Below are 24901 nucleotides of genomic sequence, written 5' to 3'. Positions count from 1 at the left end.
ACCTGTGCTTTGAGAAACTGTCATGGCCTCACAAAAATACAAGTGGAGTTACTACGTGACCTAGATTTTACTTCCAGGTACATAGTGAAGAGAAATGAAAATAGGTCCACACAAAAACTTGTACAAGAATGTTGTTGAATGCTAGAGGCATGGCTCAATTGGTAGAGTGCCTGCCTAGCAAGCACAAGGCCCTGAGTTCAAACCTCAGTGCCACCAAAAACCAAATAACGTTCATGAAAGCATTATTTACAATAATCAGTAAGAGGGAAGAGCACACATGTCTATCTCCTGATGAATAGATAACTAAAATGCAGCATATGCATATATTATTTGAGAACAATAAAGTACTGATACATGCTACAAAACAGAACCTTGAAACATTTTACTAAGCTGAAGAAGCTAGTCAAAATGCACTGTAGGACTCCATTTGCATGAAAAGTCCACAACACGCAAGTCTTTACACACAGAAAGTGGGTTAGTGGTTACTTAGGGCTAGAGGTGAAACTGAGGGGTGACGGCTAATGGTTCTGGGTTGTCTGTTGGGATGGTGAAAGTGTCCTATGCTTGCTTAGTTTCTGGTTATGATTGTGCAACTCCGCTAATACATAAAACCCCCTAAATTATGTATTTTAAATAGGTAGATTATATAGTGTGAGCTGCTCGTGCCTGGGGGAGGGAAGCAGATGGCAGGAGGTGTTGGGTTTTGCCAGGGGTGCATGAGGCGGTAACTTACGCCAGTGGAATTTGTGCTCTTCACTTACTTCTGTGTGCGGTCAGGCTGACAGCCTAATCATAGGGCAAAGATGTGGGAACCATGTAATACCCACAGCAAAAGCAAAGTTTTCTGGCTCCTCAGACCCAAGCCAGGTTATCCAGTTATAAAAGGAGATTTTGGATTTCTAAGAGTGTTCTTAAAGGAGGTGTCCCAAGTTCAGATTGAAATCCACATGTCAAAAAGAGGTACCCCGGAGGCTGAAGGAAGTCCTAGATGTATTTGGGGTTGGAAAATTTTCAATTTTCAAATTCCGTGCAGAAGAAAATTTGTAAAACACCCAGAAGGGATTTACAAACTCTATGCAGCCATGTCATAGAAAACTAAGAGAAGACAGTGTCTGTTCCCATAACTTTTTGAAGTTTCTGGTGCGCACAGATTTCTCTTCTGATTCAGTATTTCTTTTCATGGCCCATTTCTGATCTCGCTGCGACTCCCTTGTTCCCATCCACAGGTCTGTTGACATCTTAGAGTTGACAGAGCAGGAGGAGTTGCTCAAGTTTCACTATCACACCCTGCGGCTCTACTCAGCCGTCTGCGCCCTGGGGAACCACCGCGTGGCCCACGCTCTGTGCAGCCACGTGGACGAGCCTCAGCTGCTGTACGCCATCGAGAGCAAGTACATGCCTGGCCTGCTGCGTGCTGGCTACTACGACCTGCTGATCGACATCCACCTCAGCTCCTATGCCACCGCCAGGCTCATGATGAACAACGAGTTCATCGTGCCCATGACGGAGGAGACCAAAAGCATCACCCTCTTCCCGGATGAGAACAAGAAGCATGGCCTCCCCGGCATCGGCCTCAGCACCTCCCTCCGGCCTCGGATGCAGTTCTCCTCGCCCAGCTTTGTGAGCATCAGCAACGAGTGTTACCAGTACAGCCCCGAGTTCCCCCTGGACATCCTGAAGGCCAAGACCATCCAGATGCTGACCGAGGCGGTTAAGGAGGGCAGTCTGCACGCGCGGGACCCTGTCGGGGGGACCACCGAGTTCCTCTTCGTGCCTCTCATCAAGCTCTTCTATACCCTGCTTATCATGGGCGTCTTCCACAACGAGGACTTGAAGCTCATCCTGCAGCTGATCGAGCCCAGAGTGTTCAAGGAGGCCGCCTCTCCAGAGGAGGAGGGCGACATGGAGAACGGGCTCAGTGCGGAGGACTCCAGGCTGGAAGGAGCAGGTGAAGAAGAAGCCAGCGAGAGGCCCAAGGAGGGCCTGCTCCAGATGAAACTACCCGAGCCGGTTAAACTGCAGGTAATCCGAAAAGTCAATTTAGATTTCTGTGTTCAAGTGTTCCAATTTGCCTCTCTCTCTTCTCTCCCTCCCCTCCCCCCTCTCTTCTCTCTCTCTGTTCCCCCAATCTCTCCCTTTCTACCTCTCTGTTCTCCTCTCTCTCCTCTCTTGCTCCCTTTCCACCTCCTCTCTTTCTACCTGTCTCTCCCACTCTCCCTCCCCTCCCCCCTCTCTGTCTCTCTCTTCTATCTCTCTGTCCCCCCCAATCTCTCCCTTTCTACCTGTCTGTTCTCCTCTCTCTCCTCTCTCTCCCTTTCTGCCTACCTGTCTCCTTTTCTACCTGTCTCTACCACTCCCCTCCCCTCTCTCTGTCTCTCTCCTCTCTCTCTCTGTCCCCCCAATCTCTTCCTTTCTATCTGTCTATCCCTCTCCTCTCTCTCTTCCCTCCTCTTTCTTTCTCCCTTTCTACCTCTCTCTTTCTCCCTTTATACCTGCCTCTCTCCCTTTCTACTTGTCTCTTACTCTCCCCCCTCTTTCCTTCTCTCCCTTCCCCTCTCTCTGCCTCTCTCTCCCTTTCTACTTGTCTCTCACTCTCACCCCTTTCTTTTTCTTTCTTCCCTTCCCTTTCTACCTTTCTCCCCCTCTTCCCCTCCCCTATCTCTCTCTCCCTGTCTACCTGTCTCTTGCTGTCCCCCCTCTTCCTTTCTCTCTCTCCCTCTCTCTCTGTCTCTCCCTCCCTCCTTCCCTTTCTACCTGCCTCCCCCCTCCCCCCTCTCTGCCCCTCTCTCTCCCTGTCTACCTGTCTCGCACTCTCCCCCTTCTTTTGCTCTCCCCACTCCCTTTCTACCTTTCTCCCCCTCTTGCCCTCCCCCCATCTCTCTCTTCCTGTCTACCTGTCTCTTGCTCTCCCCCCTCTTTCTTTCTCTCTCTCCCTCTCTCTGTCTCTTCCTCCCTCCCTCCCTTTCTACCTGTCTCCCCCTCTCCCCCCTCATCCCTCTCTCTCTCTGTAGTTCTTCATAAAATGAACTTACCTCCCGATCATCTCCCTCCTGTTCATTCTCCACCTCCTTGATTCTTCCCTCTCATGTCTGCAGATAGAGCTCACCCACATTATGTTGGGATGCCTGAAACAGAGGCACTAGGTGCCCCTTGCCACCACCTCCTCTCTTGCCCACCTTAGGACACTTGCTCATTCTTACAAAACAAGGTCTTGCTCCCCCAGTGTGTTTCTAAGGAATGGGACGCATGGCCTGGCTTTGTGCTCTCGAGCTGCGGGAAGGTCTTTGTGTCTTCAGTTCTTCAGAGTCATTTCAGCTTTTACATCATGGGCAGGCTTTTCACTCATTCCCTGTCAGCATTGATCCCAGCTGTATACTTGGTGCAGAGAGAAGGAAGGAGATGTGAGCCTGCCTTCTGGAAGCCCATGTTCCCTGGGGGAAATGCTCAGCATTTCTTTAAAAATGTCTTTTTGCTAAACTGCATTAAATTCTCTGCAGCAAAAGAATGGGTTATGGAAGAACCTTTGGATTACTGTTAGAAAGTGGGAGGGAAGGTTCCCTCAGGAATGGTGACTTTTAAACTGAGGTCGGATGGAGAAGTAAGATTTCCACTGGGCAAGGAAGATGGAGCAGGCAGGGTGACCTCACACATGGCTCCATGGCAGGAGACACCAGGGTGGCTGCTGTGAGGGAAACAAGGGGGACAGAGAGGCTGGTCCAGAGTAGGGCTTGTCAGGTGGCTTGCACTTGTCCTGCCCTGAGGGGCTGGTGCTTATGCTGGGTCTTGAAATGGAGATGGGGAAAGAGGATGGGGCAGCTGTAGAGAATGACAGCAAATGCTCTAAGAGAGTTGACAGAAATGGTTACGTTGCAGACTGTGACCAGCAGAGTTTTAACATCCTCTGCAACACCATCTTGTGGTTATGTCACAGGTAGTACTATGTGTACATAAATTTTTCCTAACCTGGCCTGGTGTTCTCTCATAGGCGTGTTTCTACCTACACTCTGTATCAGTTAAAATCCCCTTGCTTACCCTAGGCAAATACTAATCATTTAGTAAGTGAGTGCCACCCCTTGCTTAACGGACATGCCCAGTGTGTAGCTCTGGGGTTCATGCCAGTGCTCAGTGCTGTCCTCTGCCCTGTGATCCAGCCTGTGGTTTTCATCCTGAGGCATGTCACCTCATTCCTTCTGCAACAATTAAGACGTAACCCAGTTGCATGTATTTTGAAAGAAAGTCATTCTAGTCTGTTACTAATGATGGAATTATTTCCCAGAAGGCCTCTCTCCAACCCCCCTATGTATCAGTTGGCCATGATCCCTGTGGCTGCAAAGGAGGTTGGGTAGGTAAGGGTCCAGTAGAAGGACACATTTTTGCCATTGTGATTTAGACTGAGCACATTGCTATCTACACAAAATTAAGATTCTGTTTTAAGGGTGAAGAATGTATAACTAAGCACATTTAAAAGTAAAAGATCCAGGATTAATTTTTTTAATTGCCTTCTTAGATGTGCCTCTTGCTGCAATACCTCTGTGACTGCCAGGTCCGACACCGGATAGAAGCCATTGTAGCCTTTTCAGATGACTTTGTAGCTAAGCTCCAAGACAATCAGCGTTTCCGATACAATGAAGTTATGCAAGCCTTGAACATGTCAGCTGCGCTCACAGCCAGGAAAACCAAGGAGTTCAGGTCACCGCCTCAAGAACAGGTACAAGAGTGATAGGAAAGTCTTTCCTTTTCACTTTTGATTTCAGCTCATTTGCGAGCTATTGCAAAATTGTAAATTATAAATGGGTGTTTATTTCCTGTTCTGTTTAAACTAGCCAGATTGTTTCAGACAATAGTTCTGGTTTTACCAAAAGAATCTACTTGGTTAGTTTAAACAAACATGGGTTTATTAATTATACCGTAGATTCTCAGAGCAAGTCAGAATGCCAGAGCCTGACATTGCGCAAATAAGCACAGCAGCCAACCACAGATGGGTCTTCTTTGGCTGTCCTGGCACTGCCCTCACTGATTGAAACCTGGGCTCTTAAGACTTCCTGAAGATGAGTTCTGTTTGATATCCTCATAGAAGAAACAAATGTCTTCCTGGAAGACTTAACAGTCTGTTTGTGGTTCTTTGTCTCATTACTCACCTCCAAATCCATGTCTCCTTTATGGTATAATAAAACCAAGGGCACATGCCTGAATCAGAGCCCTGTGCTGGTGGCTTACACCTGTAATACTACCTGCTTGGGAGGCTAAGATCAGGAAGTTCAGCCTGAGTAGAAAAGATTGCAGGACCCCATCTCAACAGAAAAAAGCTGAATGTAGTGGTTTGTGTGTGTGTCATCCCAGCTACAGCGAGAAGCTTAAAATAGGAGGATTGTGACCCAGGTTGGCCTGGGCAAAAAGTGAGATCCTATCTCCAAATTACCAGTGCAAAAGGGTCTAGAGGTGTGGTTAAAGAGAAGGAGTGCTTTCCTTGAGAGTGTGAAGCCCTGAGATTGAGCCCCAATACCACCGAAAAAAAGAATTGATTTTGAGCGTTTGTTACCTTTGCTCTGTCCTTCCTGAATTCTTCCTTCTTTTCTCCTTCTTTCCTGCTCTTCTTCTGCCAGATTAATATGCTTCTCAATTTTAAGGATGACAAAAGTGAGTGTCCATGTCCTGAAGAAATTCGTGACCAGCTGCTGGAGTTCCATGAAGATTTGATGACACATTGTGGTAGGAACATCTTGATTGACGAATTTTACTAAATGCACATTTTACTAAAATACGTGCATTTCTAAATCCACGTATTCTGGTACAAACATTGTGAGCGATATGGCAACAGGTTTGTTGAAGGTTCATATTGTATTTACTATGGCAAAATGATTAAACTGTCTCTGTGTGGCAAGTGAGGGGTGGGGGCAGAAAAATCATAGAGGCAGGAAGACTGAGCCCAAGAAGACTGACATCCCTCCCCTCAGTGGCAGGGAACGGGCAGGAAGCATGGGGATCTACAGGCAAGTGCTCTTGGCAGAGCGGTGAGGATGTCCTTGGGATGTGCTGTACAGCATGTACCTGTCACTACCAGTACTGTGCTGCATACAGCCAACTTTGTTCAGAGGGTAGACCTACGTTAAATGTTTTCACAACAGCAACAGCATCAAACAAACAAACAAACAACAAAGGAAGCTCAAAGGAGCTTAGAGGTGATGGCTCATGTCTGTCCCCTGGATGGTAAAGATGATTTCATGAGTGATGTATATGTCAACCTTACCCAATTGTATTCGTTAAACACCTGCAGTTCTGTCTATAGTGTACCTCAGTAAAGCTATATTTCAAGAGGAAATAAATTTGATCACAAACAATTATATTTAAACCAGCTCAAGGAGGACCTTTTACGATTGTTCTCAGATACCCAGCATGTGACTTTCGAAATAGTGAGTACCTAACAAATCTACACTGCTTTATATCAGCGATCCAGATCTAGTGAAGGAGCTCTCCCCTATTCTGAGAACTTTAACATGGAATTTATTAGATGTCCTGGGCGTGTAGTTCTTTATTCTTCTATGAAATGATGTGGATAAGGTTTGTGACTCAAAGAAAGAAAGTGAATTAGTCATTCCTTGAAAGAAAAAGTACCAGTAAGATTATGCTTTTCGTATTTTAGAAGAGGATAAAAAATACCACCTTGCATGTTAGTTCATTTTATGGATGCAAATTTACCAAATATATGCCTGGAAATTATACATTTATTGATATCTATCATCAATAAAGGGAATACACTAAAACAATAGGATTATTGCTACAGATAATAAGCATTCCTAGGCGTAGGGTACCTAATTGCCCCTGTGCTTTCTTTTATCTTGCAAGTTATCAAAATACAGTCGACATTTTTGGAGGGAAGACAGGAGGCTAGATATGTCCTGGGTCTGGACAGCCAAAGTCAATAATGTGAAAAGAGTCTGCCCAACGAGAAGAATTGAGCTTCACTCCTGAGGGTGTCTTTGGTGTTGGCTGAGATTGTATTTTGTGGTGGTTTTCAGTAGCTCTGAGCCCACAGGAGCAGGGGGAAAAGAGAAAAAGGCTCGAGTGGATTTCATTCGGGTGCTTGTGAAAAGCTTGCTTAACCACATGCTGTCTAATGTTTTGATACTGCTCGAAGCTGTGAATGGAAAAGTTGCGGAACTTGAAAATCATTTCCACAGATACAGTTTTTCAAATGTTTTCCTTTTCTGTTTCCTCTGCATTTTTCGTGGTAGGAATTGAGCTGGATGAAGATGGATCTTTGGATGGAAACTGTGATTTAACAATCAGAGGACGTCTGCTGTCCCTGGTAGAAAAGGTGACCTACCTGAAGAAGAAGCAGGCAGATAAACCAGTGGCAAGTGATGCCACGAAGTCCTGTAAGCATCTTACATCTTATAGCCAGCTGGCTGAGGACATTTAGCCATCCTGTGAATGAATATTACACTAGATGAGCCAGAGAGGTAACAAGTCAGAGTTCATATCTTCCAAGAGTCAGATTCTTCAGCGGACACCTGTAGCTCCCAGAAGTACATGGCAGGCAGTATGGGAGCTCTAGCTGTAGAACCAGGTTGAGTGGTGGCAGCATTGTAAAGGTGTATAGGCTCCCTGGAGAGCAAATGATTTAGTTTAATCAGAGGCTATCAAAGTATAGAGGGAGTTATTTACCGTTCATATGTAAATATCACACATGCAACTGATTTTCAGATTATTAGCACATCAAATTAAACCTTTTAAAAGTTAAGTAGATAATGTGTATAACTGTATTTTGGTTCTGGAATATTTCCTAGTGTTAGGCATTTCTAATTCATCCATATCCTATTTAACAAGAACAATGACTGGTAGTCCTTAAAACCAAACATACCCATTTTGGACTGAGAGTCATGGGCACGGCACACTCATCCTGAAGGGGTCACAGAGCAAGTCTGAGGGGCTCAACTAACACATTACCTCACTTCCAAGACTCCGGTGATTTTAAGAAGTAGGGCTGGTTTAATTAAGGCTTTTTTTCTGAAAGAGTGAACAAATAAACTCACTAAAATCTTATTTTTTTTAAAAAAAAGAACAACGCAGTAACTCACAATGGAAAACCTTTGTTCATGCAATTATATATAAATTTCTTTCACAATCAAATTTGACATAGGTCACCTTCAAAATCAGTATTCCAACTTTCTTATGAATCTCATTTATTATTTCAGACTTATGATCATAAACTGTTAAAACAGTGAGGTTTTGAGCTATATAGAAGTATATTAGTACATTGTTTGAATTTTGTGTTCGGATAACATTGGTTGTTTTTTCTTAAATAATGTCTAGGTGCAAAGATAAACAGCTCCTTTGGAAAGTCAGCCAGTGTGTTAATGATAGGTACCTCACTATATATGAGTCAATCACAATTCTAATATTTATTTTAATAGATGTGGAAATTTCTACTGCTTTTAAATGAGCTGTGTTGTATGTTATACTGCAAGTAATCTTGTATGTATGAAATAATTTTTCACTCTAGTCTGCTTCATAATCAAATGCTTTTGAAGACATTTTAAGTGACAGGATCCAAATTTAAATAAAATCGTAATTCTGTGGCCACTATTGCAGATGGATTAATCAAGGAGATAGCTAGAAAAACAAATACCATCTCAATTATACATGACCAACCTTTCAAGGATACTGATGTCAGATCTTCTGGGAGAAGAATAATGGGACAAAGCAAATAAAAGTAAAAGTTAGGTCACCTCATATTAACTGTCATACTTTTCAGTTACTTCTGGGATGATAACAATGATTTTGAAAAAGTGGTTACAACTTTGAAATGGCTTACTGAATTATAAAATTACAAGAATGATTACTAAAATGTTTTTGTGTTTTTATCCTTGCTTGCCCATAACTGATCTTGATTGAAATATAAATAATGGTTAATTAAAGTTAATTTTCTTCAAAGAAATTTGAAGAATCCTAACCTTCACAATTCTGGTATCGATAGAGATGAAATGACCAGCTGATGTGTCTTCTCTTCATATTGTCCCTTAAAAACTTACCCATAATGCTCTGCAGCCAGTCTCCAGCTGCTGATCTCCGAGACCATGGTCCGGTGGACGCAGGAGTCTGTCATTGAAGACCCGGAGTTGGTGAGGGCCATGTTCGTGCTGTTGCACCGGCAGTACGATGGCATTGGGGGCCTAGTCCGGGCTCTGCCGAAGACCTACACCATTAATGGTGTCTCCGTGGAGGACACCATCAATCTGCTGGCCTCCCTTGGCCAGATTCGTTCCTTGCTGAGTGTGAGGATGGGCAGAGAAGAAGAGAAGCTTATGATCCGTGGATTAGGGTAAACTATTTCACTGTGACAACCCTTCATCTTCCTAGTTTCTCTATCATTCATACGCCTTAGGTGCGTGAGTACAAATGTACTGTCTGCGTTTTCTGATCCTTGTATTAGGGTTATGTTTTAAGAAAGTTGGTGAGCAGCAAATGATGACTCTAATTGTATCACGAGATGTTGATGTAGCATGGCATGTCACCAGGAGTAAGACATGACCCCAATTCTTCAGAAATGTACAATTATATTTAAAGACACAGGGTAATAAAAACAAATTAAAATCTGTGCTGGAGGAGCTCACCTGCCGGGAATAGTGAGGAAGTTTCTCTTATCTGTTGGGCCTTGGTAAAAGGATTCAACGTTATATGCGTATGTTTCATATAGATTTGGGGTTCAAGTCTATGCCTCATATTCAGGAGTGAGAACAAAACAAATAATATTTACTTACAGTCATCATTGAAAGACCTAAAGTTGGGAATGTAAAAGTTAAGATGAAATAAAAATAGTAGCAAAAAAATAAGTATGCGATTAAGCTACATAATATTCCTAAGAAGAGTGCCCAAAGGTGTAGAGCTCTGGAATGCAGTGTTAAAAAGTGATGAAAAGACAAAGATACAGGAAAAACCTGATGTGATTAAATAAATTATAAGGCGAAAAGGAGCCAATGAAGGTCACTGCTACATGAATAAAATAGAATAAAAAAGTAATAAAGTTGAGTTGGTTCTTTGAGTAAAATTAACATAGATACATAGGTTACATTAATACTTAGTACAGTAGTCATATGAATCAGTTTAGATAGCATCTTTTAAAAAAAAATCAAATGTCTGGGTTTTTTTTTGGCTGCACTGGGTTTGAACTCAGGGCTTCATGCTTGCTAGGGCAGGGGCTCTACCACTTGATCCACACCCCCAGCCTTGAATGACCATCCTAAGGAATTGGTTACTTGAACTGAGTACCTCGTGCATATTCAGTTTTTCTTGGAAAGTAGGCATCATTTCAGATATTTTACCAGAGTGAAAATGTTAATGGAAAACAAGACTCTTGCAATTACACACACAGCTACTGATTGCAGTGCTGTGTAAGGTACTATACCAAGTGGCATCCATGTGAAGAGAAGATGCCTTTGTCAGGAATTTACATAGGAATTTTCTATAACACGGTCTAATATTGACTGTTGTTTTTGTACAAAACAATTGAATACATTGTTGGCTATCCATAAAATTAGTGTCCACAGTACATTTTCTATAACTAGATTCTACACGTTTAGTGTATTTCTTGTCATAGAAAAGAACAGACACTCCTGTATCAGACTGAATGTTTTTGAGGAAAAGCCAGCTGAGCTCATTGGCACTGTGGCTCGGCTAGGCTCACTCCTACTTTTCCATGCACACAGTTCTTCCTAGAACACTTGTCAGAATCTCAGACAAATATTTGCTTAAACTTTGTTCTGATTTCAGCTTTTGCCGCTCTTTCCCCTGTCCTTTCTAGGGACATCATGAATAATAAAGTGTTTTACCAACACCCTAACCTCATGAGAGCACTTGGGATGCATGAGACGGTGATGGAGGTCATGGTGAATGTCCTTGGAGGTGGGGAGTCCAAGGTACAGCAAAGCCTTTGATTCCTGGGGTGTTATTTAGTATAACCTCCTAGACTACCTGGGTCACAGAGGACCATGAGAATAAAAACCCCTTAATGCCACTTTGGAGAACTGATTTTAAAGAATACCATTTGTTTAAAAGAACCCCCCCCCCAAAAAAAACCCCACAAACCTTTTAGATTAAGAGTTGGATTTTTCTTTGATGTTGACAGAGTTTTTTATGCTGTGTAATTTTTTGTTTCCTAAATTCTCATTTAGGGGATCTTTAGAAACTTCAAAAGTTAATGTTATCCTAATTTACCTTAAACTTTTAAATTATAAATCAGATCCCACCACAAATTCATGACACAGGCATGTCCTTCGTATTCAGTTATTCCTCAGGACTCAGGCCACAGTTATAGTCCCTAAATTTCTGAACTAAAGCAGGATTGACAATGATAATCTACAATTAATTTGTTGTAAGACCTTAAAGAGAGCTTTTAAGTGACTACAACTTAAAACAAAGTTCTTGAAAATCAAGTGGGCAGAATGAAGTAAGTAGCTTCAGATAAATCAATATAATTTTATAGCCTCTCATATGCAAAATACATTTCCATATTTTAAAATGTAAGTGTATTTTTTACAATATGGAAATAAGTCTGAATTTCCCATAACTGGTAGAGAGACATAAAAATATTCCCAATATATTCTATTAAGGAAGGCGCATTGGGGTGAGTTCAGGGGAGCCCACCAGGCAGGCCTTTTTGTTGGGGGTTGGGGCTCAGCAGGCAAGTTGTGTACAAACTAGGGAGCTTGTAAACCCCTCAATAATAATGCTGATAACAGCACCCTGTTGTGTAGTTCCAACTACTGAGCTGTGTATTGGTCAGAAATTCTCAGTGTATCCTCTCCTTTCTTACCTAAAGTAGTAGCACTCATAGCATCCTAGTTTTACAGAACAGAATCACAAAAGATTAACAAATTTGCCAGGGATGCACAGCTAATAGTAGTACTCAGAAATCCCAGCTGGGTCTGTCTGATTCCTAAACCAAGCTCATACCACCTTTGAATTTAGGGCTATTGATTAATTCTGGATCCAACCTGTTGATGGTAATGAGGTTTCTGAGTTAGCACCTGGCTTGATGTTCAAGGACTAGGTGAGTGATATAGTCTGTGTGTTGAAGCTCTGCTGTACCTGAGGTTTGGCAGCTTGGGTTTACGAGATTGACAGGGTTACTGAGACTGTGACTTCTGAACTAAATTTCATGAAGATCACTTGCTTCAGTAACTGATTCTCTTCATTTAGGAAATCACCTTTCCCAAGATGGTGGCCAACTGTTGCCGGTTTCTCTGTTACTTCTGTCGTATAAGTAGGCAGAATCAAAAAGCTATGTTTGATCATCTCAGTTATTTACTGGAAAACAGCAGTGTTGGTCTTGGTAAGTAAATGTGTGGCTTTAATTTAATCTTTTTTTTTCTCCCTTGGCAGTACTGTGGCTTGAACTCAGGGCTTCAGGCTTGCTAGGTAGGCACTCTACCACTTGAGTCACTCTACCAGCCCTAATTTAATCTTTAAGATAAAATTGAACTTCGTGTTAAATGAACAAAGGACCCAAATAGACATGTCTCAAAAGAAGACACACAGCTGGTGAACAGGTATATGAAAAGACCCTCAATATCAGTAATCATCAGGAAAATGCAAATTAAAATCACAATGAGCTCTCACTCTCACACCCATTAGAAAGCCAAATAATGAAAATGAAAGATAATACTAAGTGTTGACAAGGGTGTAGGGAAAAGGGAACACTTGCACACTGTTGCTGGAAATCTGAGTTGGCACAGCAATATGGAACACAGTATGGGCATTCTGCAAAAAGTTAAAAACAGAGCTACCAGTTGACCCAAGAGTTTCACTTCTTGGAGTAGCCAAAGGAAGTGAAATCAATTATGTTGAAGAGATATCTGTCCCCCATAATAAGCGTTAATCACAATAGCCAGAAAAGAGAATCAACCTCAATGTCCACAAACAGATCACAGAATCACTAATCACTAAGAAAACAAATTTTAAGTGTTCTCACCACAAAAATTGGTACCTGAAGTAATGCATGCTAATTACCCCAATGGAGTCATTCTACAATACCTACGCATTTCAAATCATGTTGTTTACAATAAATACACATACTTGTCAAAAATATATTTTTTGAATTAAACTTTGAATGGATTTAGGTTACTGTAGTGTGTATGGCATTTAGAAATTAAAATGTAGGCCACACGCCAGCAGCTCACACCTGTAATCCTAGCTACTTGGGAGGCTAAGATTGGGAGGATTGCAGTTGAGGCCAACCCCAGGCAAAAAGTTTGTGATACTCCATCTCAGTCCATTCCAGGAGGCGTTGGAGTTGCCTGTTATTCCAAGCTACATGGGGGCTTGAGGTTGGGAGGCCAACCTGGGCAAAAAAAGTTTGTGAGACACCATCTCAAGGGAGAAAAGCTGGGCATGACCGTGTGGCCAGCCAAGGCAGAAAGTCTAAAATAGGAAGATTGCTATCCAGACCTGTCTGGGGGGAAAAGCAAGACCCTGTCTCCAAAATAACCAGAGCAAAAATGGCTGGGGGCATGGCTCAGGTGGTAGAAGCCTGCCTAGCAAGCATGAATCCCTGAGCACCACCAAAGACAAAACTAAATTAAAATCTAAAATAAAATATACCACATATTTTTATGTGGGATTCATAGTTACAGCACATCCCAGAATTCATTTCATCTTCTTTAATTAGCCTCACCAGCTATGAGAGGGTCCACCCCACTGGATGTGGCCGCAGCCTCGGTGATGGATAATAATGAACTTGCCTTGGCCTTGAGGGAGCCAGATCTGGAGAAGGTAAGATGCACTCCTGCCCTGTGTATCCTGTGGATTGTACTTGTTCACAGCTCTTTCTTGGGGTAATTACAACTGTGTTGTAATTTTATTAGAATTATAGTATGTTGCTACAGTATGTTATATATATAATGTATAGAATACTATATATTATATATTCATATTATAGTTAGATGTTAGAAGATATTTGAAATATGGTATCTCCTCTGATCATAGGATTTTCTATGAAGCAGAAATCAACTTACTGTATCCTGGATGTTTTGGCTTTTTCATGACAAGTGCTGTCATTTTTGCTTTAACTGTATGGTTTTCATTTTTTCAAAGGTTCTTTTCACATATCACACGTACGTTTTATATCACATCGGCATTGCATACTTCAGAGCAAGGCATCAGTGTTATACAAGGCCATGCTCTCTAGATGTTCTTAGCCACAGTTGTTGACCTGCTGCTTGGAGAGAATCTTCCCTGTGACGTGGTTGTCAGTATCATCCCAGCAGTCACCTGGTCCTTCCCCTGAACTCCTAGAGACTGTTCTTACATTTGCAGACTAAGTGATCCTCTTAAAAGGACCACATAATTTCTCTTCCCGGAACCCTCTGAAGACTTCCCGTGTCTCTCGGAGTAAAACTGAAGATAGAGCTCTTTCACCTTTGGATCCCACTTATCAGTCTGATTTCCTGTCTTACAGCTCTTCTGCCCACTCTCTTTGCTGCAGCCACACTGGTCTCCTTGGTGTAGCTGGAACATGCCAGGGGTGCCCCCATCTCAGTGCCTTTGCACTTGCTATTCCCTCTTTCTGCAGTATCCAAAGGATAACACTTTGCCTGTCCTTTTGTTTGTAGGTAGTTCGCTACCTGGCTGGTTGTGGACTGCAGAGTTGCCAGATGCTGGTATCCAAGGGTTACCCAGACATTGGGTGGAATCCCGTCGAAGGAGAGAGATATCTTGACTTTCTCAGATTTGCTGTCTTCTGTAATGGTAGGACTTGACTGCTTGAGGTCCTTTTTTTGGTCATTAACAAAACTGTGTGAAAATAAGAACTCATCCCAGCATTTTCATGAAGGATGCAAATATGAGTAAAGAAATTGCATGTTTTATAATTAGTAGGGTCTTTTCACAACAATAATTTACTATACGATATTTATATGGATAGTCCTTCCATTATTTAACTTAAAATCCTAAATTCTTATGTATTTTTTATAATTGGGTTAGAATAATTAGCATGATGACATCTTTTCTTATAACAAGTTAATGACAGTGAATGGTTTAGGCATCCATAATGGGTTTTTTTGCCTTGAAAATATTAAGCAAAGAAACTTCCTATGCTTTGCAAACATGAAGTTAGTAACTTGGGTTGAACTTTGGCTCTACAATTAAGTTCTTGAGTTTTACCTGTTTCTTTAAATAAGAGATGATTGTGATAACATTTACTTGCTCAGAACTTCCATATAATCCATTCTTGTTCATGTTCCCCTCTTGACTGTAGGGGAGAGTGTGGAAGAAAATGCAAACGTGGTGGTGCGATTACTCATCAGGAGGCCTGAGTGCTTCGGTCCCGCTCTGAGAGGGGAAGGTGGGAATGGACTTCTCGCAGTCATGGAAGAAGCTATAAAAATAGCTGAGGATCCTTCCCGAGACGGCCCCTCCCCCACTAGTGGATCCAGTAGAACACTGTAGGTCCAATTTAGATTCCCTCATAACAAGTTATACTACTGACTAATGTTTATAAAATACATTTGACATTTTGTTAATTGCAACAGAGTGTCTGAAACTGAATATCTCTCCCCATGAAAGTAGAGTGTCTTTTGCTGTTGTTTGTTTTTTTGAAACAGGGCCTTGCTATATAGCCCAGAACTCACTGGCCTAGAACTCACTTTGTAGCCCAGGCTAACCTCAAACTTGTGATCCTCCTGTCTCAGTCTCCTGAGTACTGGGATTACAGGCATATGTCACCATTCCTGGAATGAAAATAGAATGGATGGAATTTGCATTTGGAATAGGTTGAATGGAAAGAAAGAAAGCCTGGGAAGATGGTGTGGGTTTAGCTGGCAAAGTTTAGGTTATGAGAGGAGATGAATCTTGTAGGCAAAGTGTGTTCTTGTATATCATGGGAGGTGAGCCTTTGGAATTGGACTAGGGTCCAGTGGAAGATGGTTAGAATGAGTTCTTATGATGTTATCAGAGAGAGTGAGAAAGAGTCCTTTAGCAAGAAAATGGGGAACTTGACCAGATGGGTATGGTGATAAAGTTCAGAAAAGAAGATGCCATTCTGGGGAGTAGCGTGCTCAGTCCCTGGAGACAGGCAGCTGGCAGCCATTGTCTTCCATCTCTCCACAGTAGAGTTGTTAACACTTATGTCCAGCATGGACCTAAGCCAGCTCAGGTGTGTTGTGTGTCTGTGCCTTCATAGTTTGTCATCTGTGAGGTGAAATTCCTCTCATGGGTCATGTACCCCCACTGCTAATGACACTGGTAAAGATCAAATAGTGGGCTTACTGGAGACAGATTTTCAAACAAAGTAACAGTAGTGTATACAGAGTCCTGCAAACCTTACCCTTCCACAGAGAGACTAACCATGGATTTTCTGTCTGCACTACAGCTAATTTTCCAGACTGGGCTAACTCCACAAGCAAGAATAAACATCCCCAACACACATCCTGCACTCAGTTAGCAGTTAACCATAGAAAAACTAGCAAGCCCCTAGTCTCTCTCATAGCAGAAAATCCAGAGATCCCTGGTCCAGGATCACTCTAGTAGGTGTACATGCAAAGGCCCAGGGACCAGCATTGCATACTGGGAGTTGTCAGCCAAGGGTTGTTGCTGTCACTGCAGACTGAGTCCAGCTGAGGCTGTCCTCTACCAAGTCACCAAGGATGAAGGTCAGACGCCTCCAGAGTCATCCAGATTTGCCTCTCTTCAGCAATATGATGGAATATTTACAAATTTCTCAGGGAGGTAGGGAGGGGGTAATTTGGACTGTTTGTGAGAAATGCGGTAGAGGTAGGTTAGTTGATCTAGGTAAGTGAGTGAATAAACTACATCTCAAATGTTTCTTTTTTCTGGATACAGCATTGTGCTGCGAGCCTTAACGTATCACCATATGTGATGTCTTTGTCCCCTTCTCTCTACATGTGTGCTGTCTATAAAAATAAGTCTTAAACTTACTTCAAAATAGTCTTCCCATGAGTTATCTTTTTTTGTTAATACACTGTCTGCCACTAGAAGTGAGTAGAATTGGTCAAACTAGCAATTCCTCATTTTCCCACTGATGCTTTCTTGGTAATAGAATCTCAACTCTGGTCATCAACTAATCATTATTTTCTTTTAAAAATATCAGTCTGTAAATTTAAAATATACGTGCAGAGTACCAGAAGAAAACACCAACGCAATACCTTAGCATTCCCTTTTCTCTGAGAGATGCATCACAAGCATGAAATACCAATTATCACATTTGCTTTCTGTTTCTTTTGAAAAAAAATCCACGGAAGTGATACAGAAGAGGAGGAAGATGACACCATCCACATGGGGAATGCCATCATGACCTTCTATGCAGCTTTGATTGACCTCCTTGGTCGCTGTGCCCCTGAGATGCATGTGAGTGCCTTGGGAGCAGCGGTCGCTATTTATCTGTCTGTGTTTACAGAGCTTGGCAGCGTCCATCCGGGTGACTTCATGCTCCATTATGAGTAATAGCTGCAGCCTAATTGCTGAACCAGTGTTTAGTTGTCAATGTCCTGTCAGTTGTAAAAATTAGTAATCAGATTTCAGTGTGAGTCATTAATAGAATACCTAGTCACTCATGTATCTCTAAAACTCATACAGTCTCCCCGCATTTTAGGAAGAAAAGAATGTCTTTTTCTCTGCACGGTTTTCCCCTCTCCTCTTATAGAAAACAACTGCTTCCACCAAGGGTTGATTTCTTTTGTACAGCATTTAGCTCTGTGTGCCTTCCCGCTGGTTTAGGGAGGGGAGAGGGGAAATAAAAATCCTGTAGATTAGGGTTTTCTGAAACTTTTTGACCAAACTGAAATTAAAACCTCATGGAATAATATTTTTATTCTGTAATACAATCAGGTGTTTTCTGCTTTATTTTATTCTCATTAATTCTGTTTCATTCCATTATTTGTGCTTTAAAAATGCTAGCCAGCTCCTATAAAGCTATTTTCATGACCTGTGAGTGGAAAACAGCCCAGATCTTGAAACACCTTGGCTAGTGCTGGGGTGGAAGGGTTAAGACCCGAAAGTGTACCTTTAAACTGGGATGAGCATGAGGCCAGAAGAACTTTTAGAACACGTCCTTCCCCCACCCTTGGTATCTATGTTTGTTTTGGTTTGGTTTCTTTCTTTCAAGAATCATAGGTAATGTTTGTTTGACGTCCTCTTTTGTTGTGAGCAGAGAGGACTTACAGGATAGAGAGATCTGAAAATCTAGAGTGTGGTTTCTGTAACAACCCAGACTCTGCTGCTGCTGAGATATCTTGGTTTAGTAAGTGGGAACAGGTGATGGAATATCTGTGTGCTGGAGGTGATTGCAGATGAAAACCTTATAGTCACATATTTGTGCTTTTTCTCATCTCAGTGAAAAGACTGGAAGAACTAAGAAAGACATTGTGCAAAGAAGCATAAGCTTTTTCGTTCAATTGTTGGGTCTGTGTTAAGGGTGGGAAAGCCTAAGTAGATTCATAAAGAACTCACCTTGGCATTTCTGGAATTAGTTCATCTTTGCATCCATTAGCTGAGGCATCCTCTGTGTCAGAAATTATGCCCTATGGTGAAGGAAACAGCCACCATCCTGGCTCTGAGAACCTCTGGGCTGTTGTAGAAACTCACTGACATTCTTGACTGGATCCTGATCCACTGTCCTTATGAGAACTTCATCAGCTGGTGGCAGTCCAAAGGGACTGTTAGGGAACAATGTTCACCACTCCCTCCCATTGTAAACCCAGCCTGGGGGAAAACCAGGGTGGAATATGGATGGATATACAATTAATTTCTCCTCACAAGGCAAGGCTAAGTTATAAATACTAGGATATTTTCAGTGATTATAGGTAATGATGGTTCCTTCGTGTTACTGCTCACATTGTGGGTAGGAATTTATATGTGAGTTGAGGGGGATAAGCATTCGTAGGCATCAGATTTTCAGTACCTTTTAACACCCCAAAGAGGATGATGGGTAAATCAGCTGTCCTAGTTAGTATTTAATTTGGAGTATGCTAATGTCTGTGAAAGCTGTGGGCCAGTGATTATTTCACTCCTCCTGAGAAGCAGTTTCTGAGAGTGGTCTAACTTTATATGAATATCCAACAAAATTATTTTAGACTTGGCTTCCCAAAGTTCAGATTCCTAGACAGAATTATAACAGTGACTTCACAACTGCATTCTAATCTTCCTTTATCCTTCTTTCCACTTAGTTGATTCATGCTGGTAAGGGAGAAGCCATCAGAATCAGGTCTATTTTGAGATCCCTCATCCCGTTGGGAGACTTGGTGGGAGTAATCAGCATCGCTTTTCAGATGCCAACAATAGCCAAAGGTAAGTCCAGCTTCTGTTCTGTGTGCTTCAGTAGGACGCCATAACACTGCATTCTAAATACTGCGATTAATATTCAACACCCCGTCTCCCTGTTCCTTGCAGCACGGCTACTACACCTCTTAGGTCTCTTTTAAAAAAGTAAAGAACCATAAAGCATATTAGTTTATTAAATATTTTTCATTCTCATTGGTTTTCAACAACTGTCTTTACAATAATATTTTCATTCTTTTACACAAACATCTCAGACACCACCACTGTCTTGTCTCATATCCCTGGCTCTGTTCTGTGATCCCCATCCTCTGTTTTTCTAGAACTCAGTCCCATAACTCACACTTCTTTTTTCTTTTTTCCTTTTTTGTTTTACAGTACTGGGGTTCGAACTCAGGGCCTGCAGGGTCTCTTGAACTGTTTGCCTGGGTTGGCTTTGAACTTCAATCCTCTTACTCTCTACCTTCTGAGTAGTTTAGGATAACAGGTGTGAGCCACTGGTGCTCGGCTTAATTCACACTTTTTAATAGTCTTCAGTATCGTTCTTTTGTGATTATTTCTTTTCAAAGTTATAGTCATAGCTTCTGACTTTGAGGTTTAAAAATCTCTTGTGTGCTGGAAGAAGAGTTCTTTTCAAGACAAAGGAGAAAAATTTGAAAATATTCAAGGGATTACTGGTGGCAACTAGAAGATATTGGATCACGAAGTATAATTCGTTTTTGCTTTTAAGTGTCTACATCATTTAGTTTTCAGTGTTCTAGATATTTATATATAATTCATTTTTATCTGAGCTAATTTGAAGGACAAAAACATGATTATAAAGGGAGCTCATGCTATAATCTTTGTCTTCCTTTAATTGTGTCCAGAGAAGGCAGGATGTTAATAGCTTGGGTGTAGAGTGAGGGGATCACTGCATACCTGTAGGTAGCTCACCTGCTCTCAGCCATATGACAAAGAGGAAGTGAGCCTCCTGTGTGCTCACCTCACAAACCAAGGAGGCTTTGTCTGCCTCCCTGGGGCCATGTCTTCCTTTGTATCTCTGGGTCATCCTTACTTGCCTTCTTTACACTTTTCTTTTAACTCACATTCATTTTCCTACGGAAAAGATTGTTCCTTCTTATAGTTGTGAGCTCCCAAACTGACACCATGAGGACAGGGATAAGAATGGTGACATGTGGATGAGGAACTGAAGATGTGGGAAGCTCAGTGGTAGTGTTAGTAATGACAAGGTCTTGAGCACATGTGAGCGTGCCCAGGGGTCACTTTCAGAGTAGCCCCCAAGCTTCCATGTCCACTTGTGTCGTGCAGATGTCTGTCATCGAACTTCATGACTTTTCAACTCACTCTCTTCCCCTTCTGCTTACTTGCACTCCAATCATATTGTTTTATGATGTATTTCTTCATAAAAATACAGTATATCATTTACATCAAGAGTTACAAAGATTTATTGTACACTATCACCATCACAATGACTCCTAAAATTCAGTCCACTAATCATTAGTAAATTGCTGAGTCTTTTTCTTTTCCTTTTTTTTTTTTTTTTGGCAAATGCAAACAGAGACCGTGTATTTATATATGTATATATCACATTTTCTTTTTTCATTCATCTGTTGATAGGCACCTAGTCTGATTCGGTAGGTTGGCTATTGTGAATAGTGCTGTTATAAACTTGGGTGTGCGGACATTTCTATTGCACGCTGACTTATATTCCCTTGGCGATATGCCCAGTGATGGTACAGCAGGATCATATGATGGTTCTAGTTTTAGATTTTGAGAAACCTCCATACTGATTTTCACCATGGCTGTGCTAGTTAACATTCCCACCAACAGTGTTAGGGGTGTTCTTCCCCGCCTCACCAGTATTTGTTGTTTGTTTTCTTGATGACAGCCATTCTGACCAGGGTGAGATTCAGTCTCAGTGTCGTTTTTATTTGCATTTCCCTTACAGCTAAGGATATTGAACACATCTTCGTGTGTTTGTTGTACTTTTTCTTTTGAAGAAGCTTACTTCATTTGCTTACTTTATAACTGGATTATTCATTTTTTGATGTTCAGTTTTTGAGCTCTGGATATTAATCCCTTGTCAGATGAATAACTGGCAAAGATTTTAAGCAAAATTTTAGTTATTGAAAATATAACCTGGCCCATTACTAGGTGTTTGGCCTTGGGTAGGTTACTTAATGTCCCTACACATCAGTTTTCATGACCTGTTAAATGAAGATTGGAATACGATTTCATACTTGGCTTATGGAAATTGTGTGTGACCAGGTCTGTAATGATCTTAGTATAGGACAGTAGCACAACAGTGGAATTGCTAGTCTTATAAGGCAGGGAGAACACTAGTTATATGTTGTGATTTTTATAATAATAAGGAATGGGAGCTATTGGTATTACCCTTTAATTTCCTTTAAAACATTATTGGTTGGTTTTCATGATCCAAAAGGAAAATTCATTTATTGATCTCAAGTGTAAAACAGAAAAGTTATTTTATTTATTCAAGATGATTACTACTTTCTTTTCCTGGGTTATTCTCTTTCTTCAACATTGCCCCCATACTAAAAATCCTGTGATTTGTTTTAATAGAATATTACTGTGTGTTATGAGCACCAGCTTGACATAGTTATTGTATGGTCAAATAGGAAGCAAATCAATTCTCCCTGTAGTTAAAATTGGCACATCATCCCATAATTCCTTAAGCAGTGTCCTAAACCTGTGACCTTATGGAGTTGTTATAAAATATTCACTGATCAATATAGGCATTAAGTATTGACTAGTGACAGGGAAAATGGAGTGACTCAAATATGTTCTTAATGCTGTTATGATAAATGAAACATACTTAGTAGGAAAGCTATACTGGTCTCGTAGTGTTGATTTGTCATTTTGCAATTATTCTAAGCCATGACCAGGAAGATGTGTGTCAAGGTCATCATCACAGAGGGCCTCCTGGGCTTTCTCAATGTCTGAAGTCGGCGGGCCTCGGCCAGGGTGGAGATCCCCACCTCACATTTTAACCTGTCATGGCATTCACTCCATGTTTTGCATGGTCGATTTCATGCTGCCTTGTTTCCTCTGTAACTTAATGCTACGTCTTTAACAAGTCTGCAGTTAGCAAGTGGATGACCTTGGATTTTAATCGCACTGCCCTGTTTCCTCACCCAATGTGCACACTTGCCCAGGGTAGTAGAACAGGGAACCATTTCACTGATAACTTGATTTAAAAAGTGAGGTGGCTGGAAAGAAGCCATGTCTACTCAATCCACACTTGGCCCAGCATTGACACCAACATGTCACCTTCTCTCTTGTAGATGGGAATGTGGTGGAGCCTGACATGTCTGCGGGGTTTTGCCCAGATCACAAGGCAGCCATGGTTTTGTTCCTTGACAGGGTCTATGGGATTGAGGTGCAAGATTTCCTCCTCCATCTTCTCGAGGTTGGCTTTCTGCCAGATCTCCGGGCTGCTGCTTCTCTAGACACGGTATGATGTGACAGTGGCCTTCCTCCACTTGTGATTGTCATCTACCCACATATTGCCAGCAAACATCTATTGCAAACCTATCCTATTTTAAGGCAAGCAGTGGATAAATACAAAGTAAAATAGACCATATTCTCAAGGAATTCACTGAGTCATGAGGTGGTGACCCTTAAGAGAGTGGTAGGAATTCTGATGAGGTCTATGGAGGTCAATATGAGGTTTGTCTAACCGTGATTTGGGAGGTCACAGTGGCTCCAGTTAGCTTCTGTTCAGTGTCAACCTCTATATTGGCCTGAATAGTTATGCTTCTCATGAAAGCAATTAATAAGGTGATTCATGCCAGTTACAGTGTCCTCCTGGTGTGTTCATTTGCTAACGTACAGATTGTGAAGAGTCTTTCCTGTGTATCAGGTGGCCCACAGAGAGGGTCTGCCCTTACTGATGTAAGTGTGCTGCTCTGAGAAACACTGAGGAATAAGCCAATGTTCCAAATACCATTGTAGTAATACCTGCTTTTATTTACTTATTTGTCTTATCAATCAAATGGGTCCTTTTAATCTCAAGGGAAATCTCAGTTGACAATAGCCCTTTCATGAAATGCATTACTGTGGAATCATAAAAATGAACCAGAGGTTTTCTTTTGCTTTGTTGTGTGTTCACATGAAATCGAGAATAGTACAAATGACAGCACAGTAATACAACTGACGTGATGCTGATGGGCATAGCAGAAATCTGAATAATGTCAGGAAACCAGATTCAGAAAGAATTTGTGAATATGTGATCCATTATGCAAATGTACTCCTGCTGTCTCCCCGCCATCAAAGGAAGAGCTCCCATCTTGAATACCATTGGAACCTTCCTCTGACGTGGGTCCATCAAGGATATTTTATGATAGAACCTGGCCATCTTGTGCTTTTGGACGCGATATCATCTCCACCTGCTTATGAACAATTGACGGTTGTTTTTAGCAGCGATTGAGCATATGAACTGCATTCACAGCTGTGTCTAAGGAGTGCATTTCTATTTTTCATGCTCTTTTTCTAGATAGGGAGATGCGTCAGTGTGTCGAGTCCTTTGAAAGCTGTCTTCTGCCAACACAAACGGCTGTGTACCCTCTGATTCCTTTGCAGGCTGCTCTGAGTGCTACAGACATGGCCTTGGCCCTCAATCGGTACCTTTGCACAGCCGTCTTGCCTTTGTTGACAAGATGTGCCCCGCTTTTCGCTGGCACAGAGCACCATGCCTCTCTCATTGACTCCCTTCTTCACACCGTGTACAGACTTTCTAAGGGCTGCTCGCTCACCAAGGCTCAGCGGGATTCCATAGAAGTGTGCTTACTCTCTATTTGTGGGTAAGTAGGCAACTCGCTCCAACACAACTTTCTTCTTTAAGAAAGAGGATTCATTATGCAGCCATTGGTGAATATTTATGACCTTTGAGGTGATTTCTGTACCAAAAAATTTGTTCATTTTAAGTAGTCCCATGCATTGAGTCCTGAGTCTTCTTCAAGCCAACTTCAGGATATTCCTCCAAGCCTTCTATGGGCCTCTGGCTGTTGGATATGGTTAATGACCAGGCTTTGAATACTGTCCAGGTTTAGAATGCTGTTACAGGCACTAATGGCTCGTGCCTGTAAATCCTAACTACTTGGTGGGGGGTGGGCAGAGATCAGATTGTGGTTCAAGGCTAACCCAAGCACAAAGATAAGAAGCTTCCATCTCAACCAATAGCTGGGAATGGTGGTGTGCACCTGTCATCCCAGCTATGCCGGAGGTTGAGTTAGGGAGGTTCACTGTCTAGACCAGCCTGGGCAGAAAGTGAAACCCTATATCAAAAATAACCAGAGTAAAAAAGTCTAGAGTTACGGCTCAAGCAAAGAATGGTCTGCCTAGCAAGTATAAAGCCTAAGTTCAAACCCTAGTACCACCACCACCACCAAAAAAAGGAAAATGCTCTCCTACATATTGGGGGAGATGAATGTGTTAGATCCCTGGCCACGATGGGGTAAGATTAATAGTTTCTCCCCCTTTGCCTGCGTGTGATAGTTTTCACTCCTCTTCCAGAAGAGGAAAGAACAAAGGACCTTATTAAACATGAAAAGACTAGAGTGTAATGTGAAAGCATTACTTCTGTGTGGCCATG

At 41.9% G+C, this 24901-nt stretch overlaps 1 protein-coding gene across 13 annotated transcripts in view; it reads left to right on the top strand.

The window, feature by feature from the left end:
• Ryr2 (ryanodine receptor 2) overlaps positions 1-24901 on the top strand; it is a 591935-nt gene that overhangs the window by 408775 nt on the left and 158259 nt on the right. For all 13 annotated transcript variants that reach the window (XM_074056805.1, XM_020157460.2, XM_074056803.1 and 10 more), the window contains 14 exons: positions 1227-2022; positions 4508-4708; positions 5604-5709; positions 7233-7376; positions 9049-9322; positions 10802-10916; positions 12199-12331; positions 13667-13770; positions 14610-14745; positions 15254-15440; positions 17256-17361; positions 19179-19299; positions 22593-22762; positions 23890-24110. In XM_074056805.1, the coding sequence (XP_073912906.1) occupies positions 1227-2022; positions 4508-4708; positions 5604-5709; positions 7233-7376; positions 9049-9322; positions 10802-10916; positions 12199-12331; positions 13667-13770; positions 14610-14745; positions 15254-15440; positions 17256-17361; positions 19179-19299; positions 22593-22762; positions 23890-24110 (2814 nt within the window). The remainder of the gene's footprint in view (positions 1-1226; positions 2023-4507; positions 4709-5603; positions 5710-7232; positions 7377-9048; positions 9323-10801; positions 10917-12198; positions 12332-13666; positions 13771-14609; positions 14746-15253; positions 15441-17255; positions 17362-19178; positions 19300-22592; positions 22763-23889; positions 24111-24901) is intronic.

Source organism: Castor canadensis, chromosome 15 (genome assembly GCF_047511655.1).
Source record: "Castor canadensis chromosome 15, mCasCan1.hap1v2, whole genome shotgun sequence".
NCBI lineage: Eukaryota > Metazoa > Chordata > Mammalia > Rodentia > Castoridae > Castor > Castor canadensis.
The sequence above is the reverse complement of the archived record's forward strand: the minus strand, read 5'-3'. Positions and strand labels throughout refer to the sequence as shown.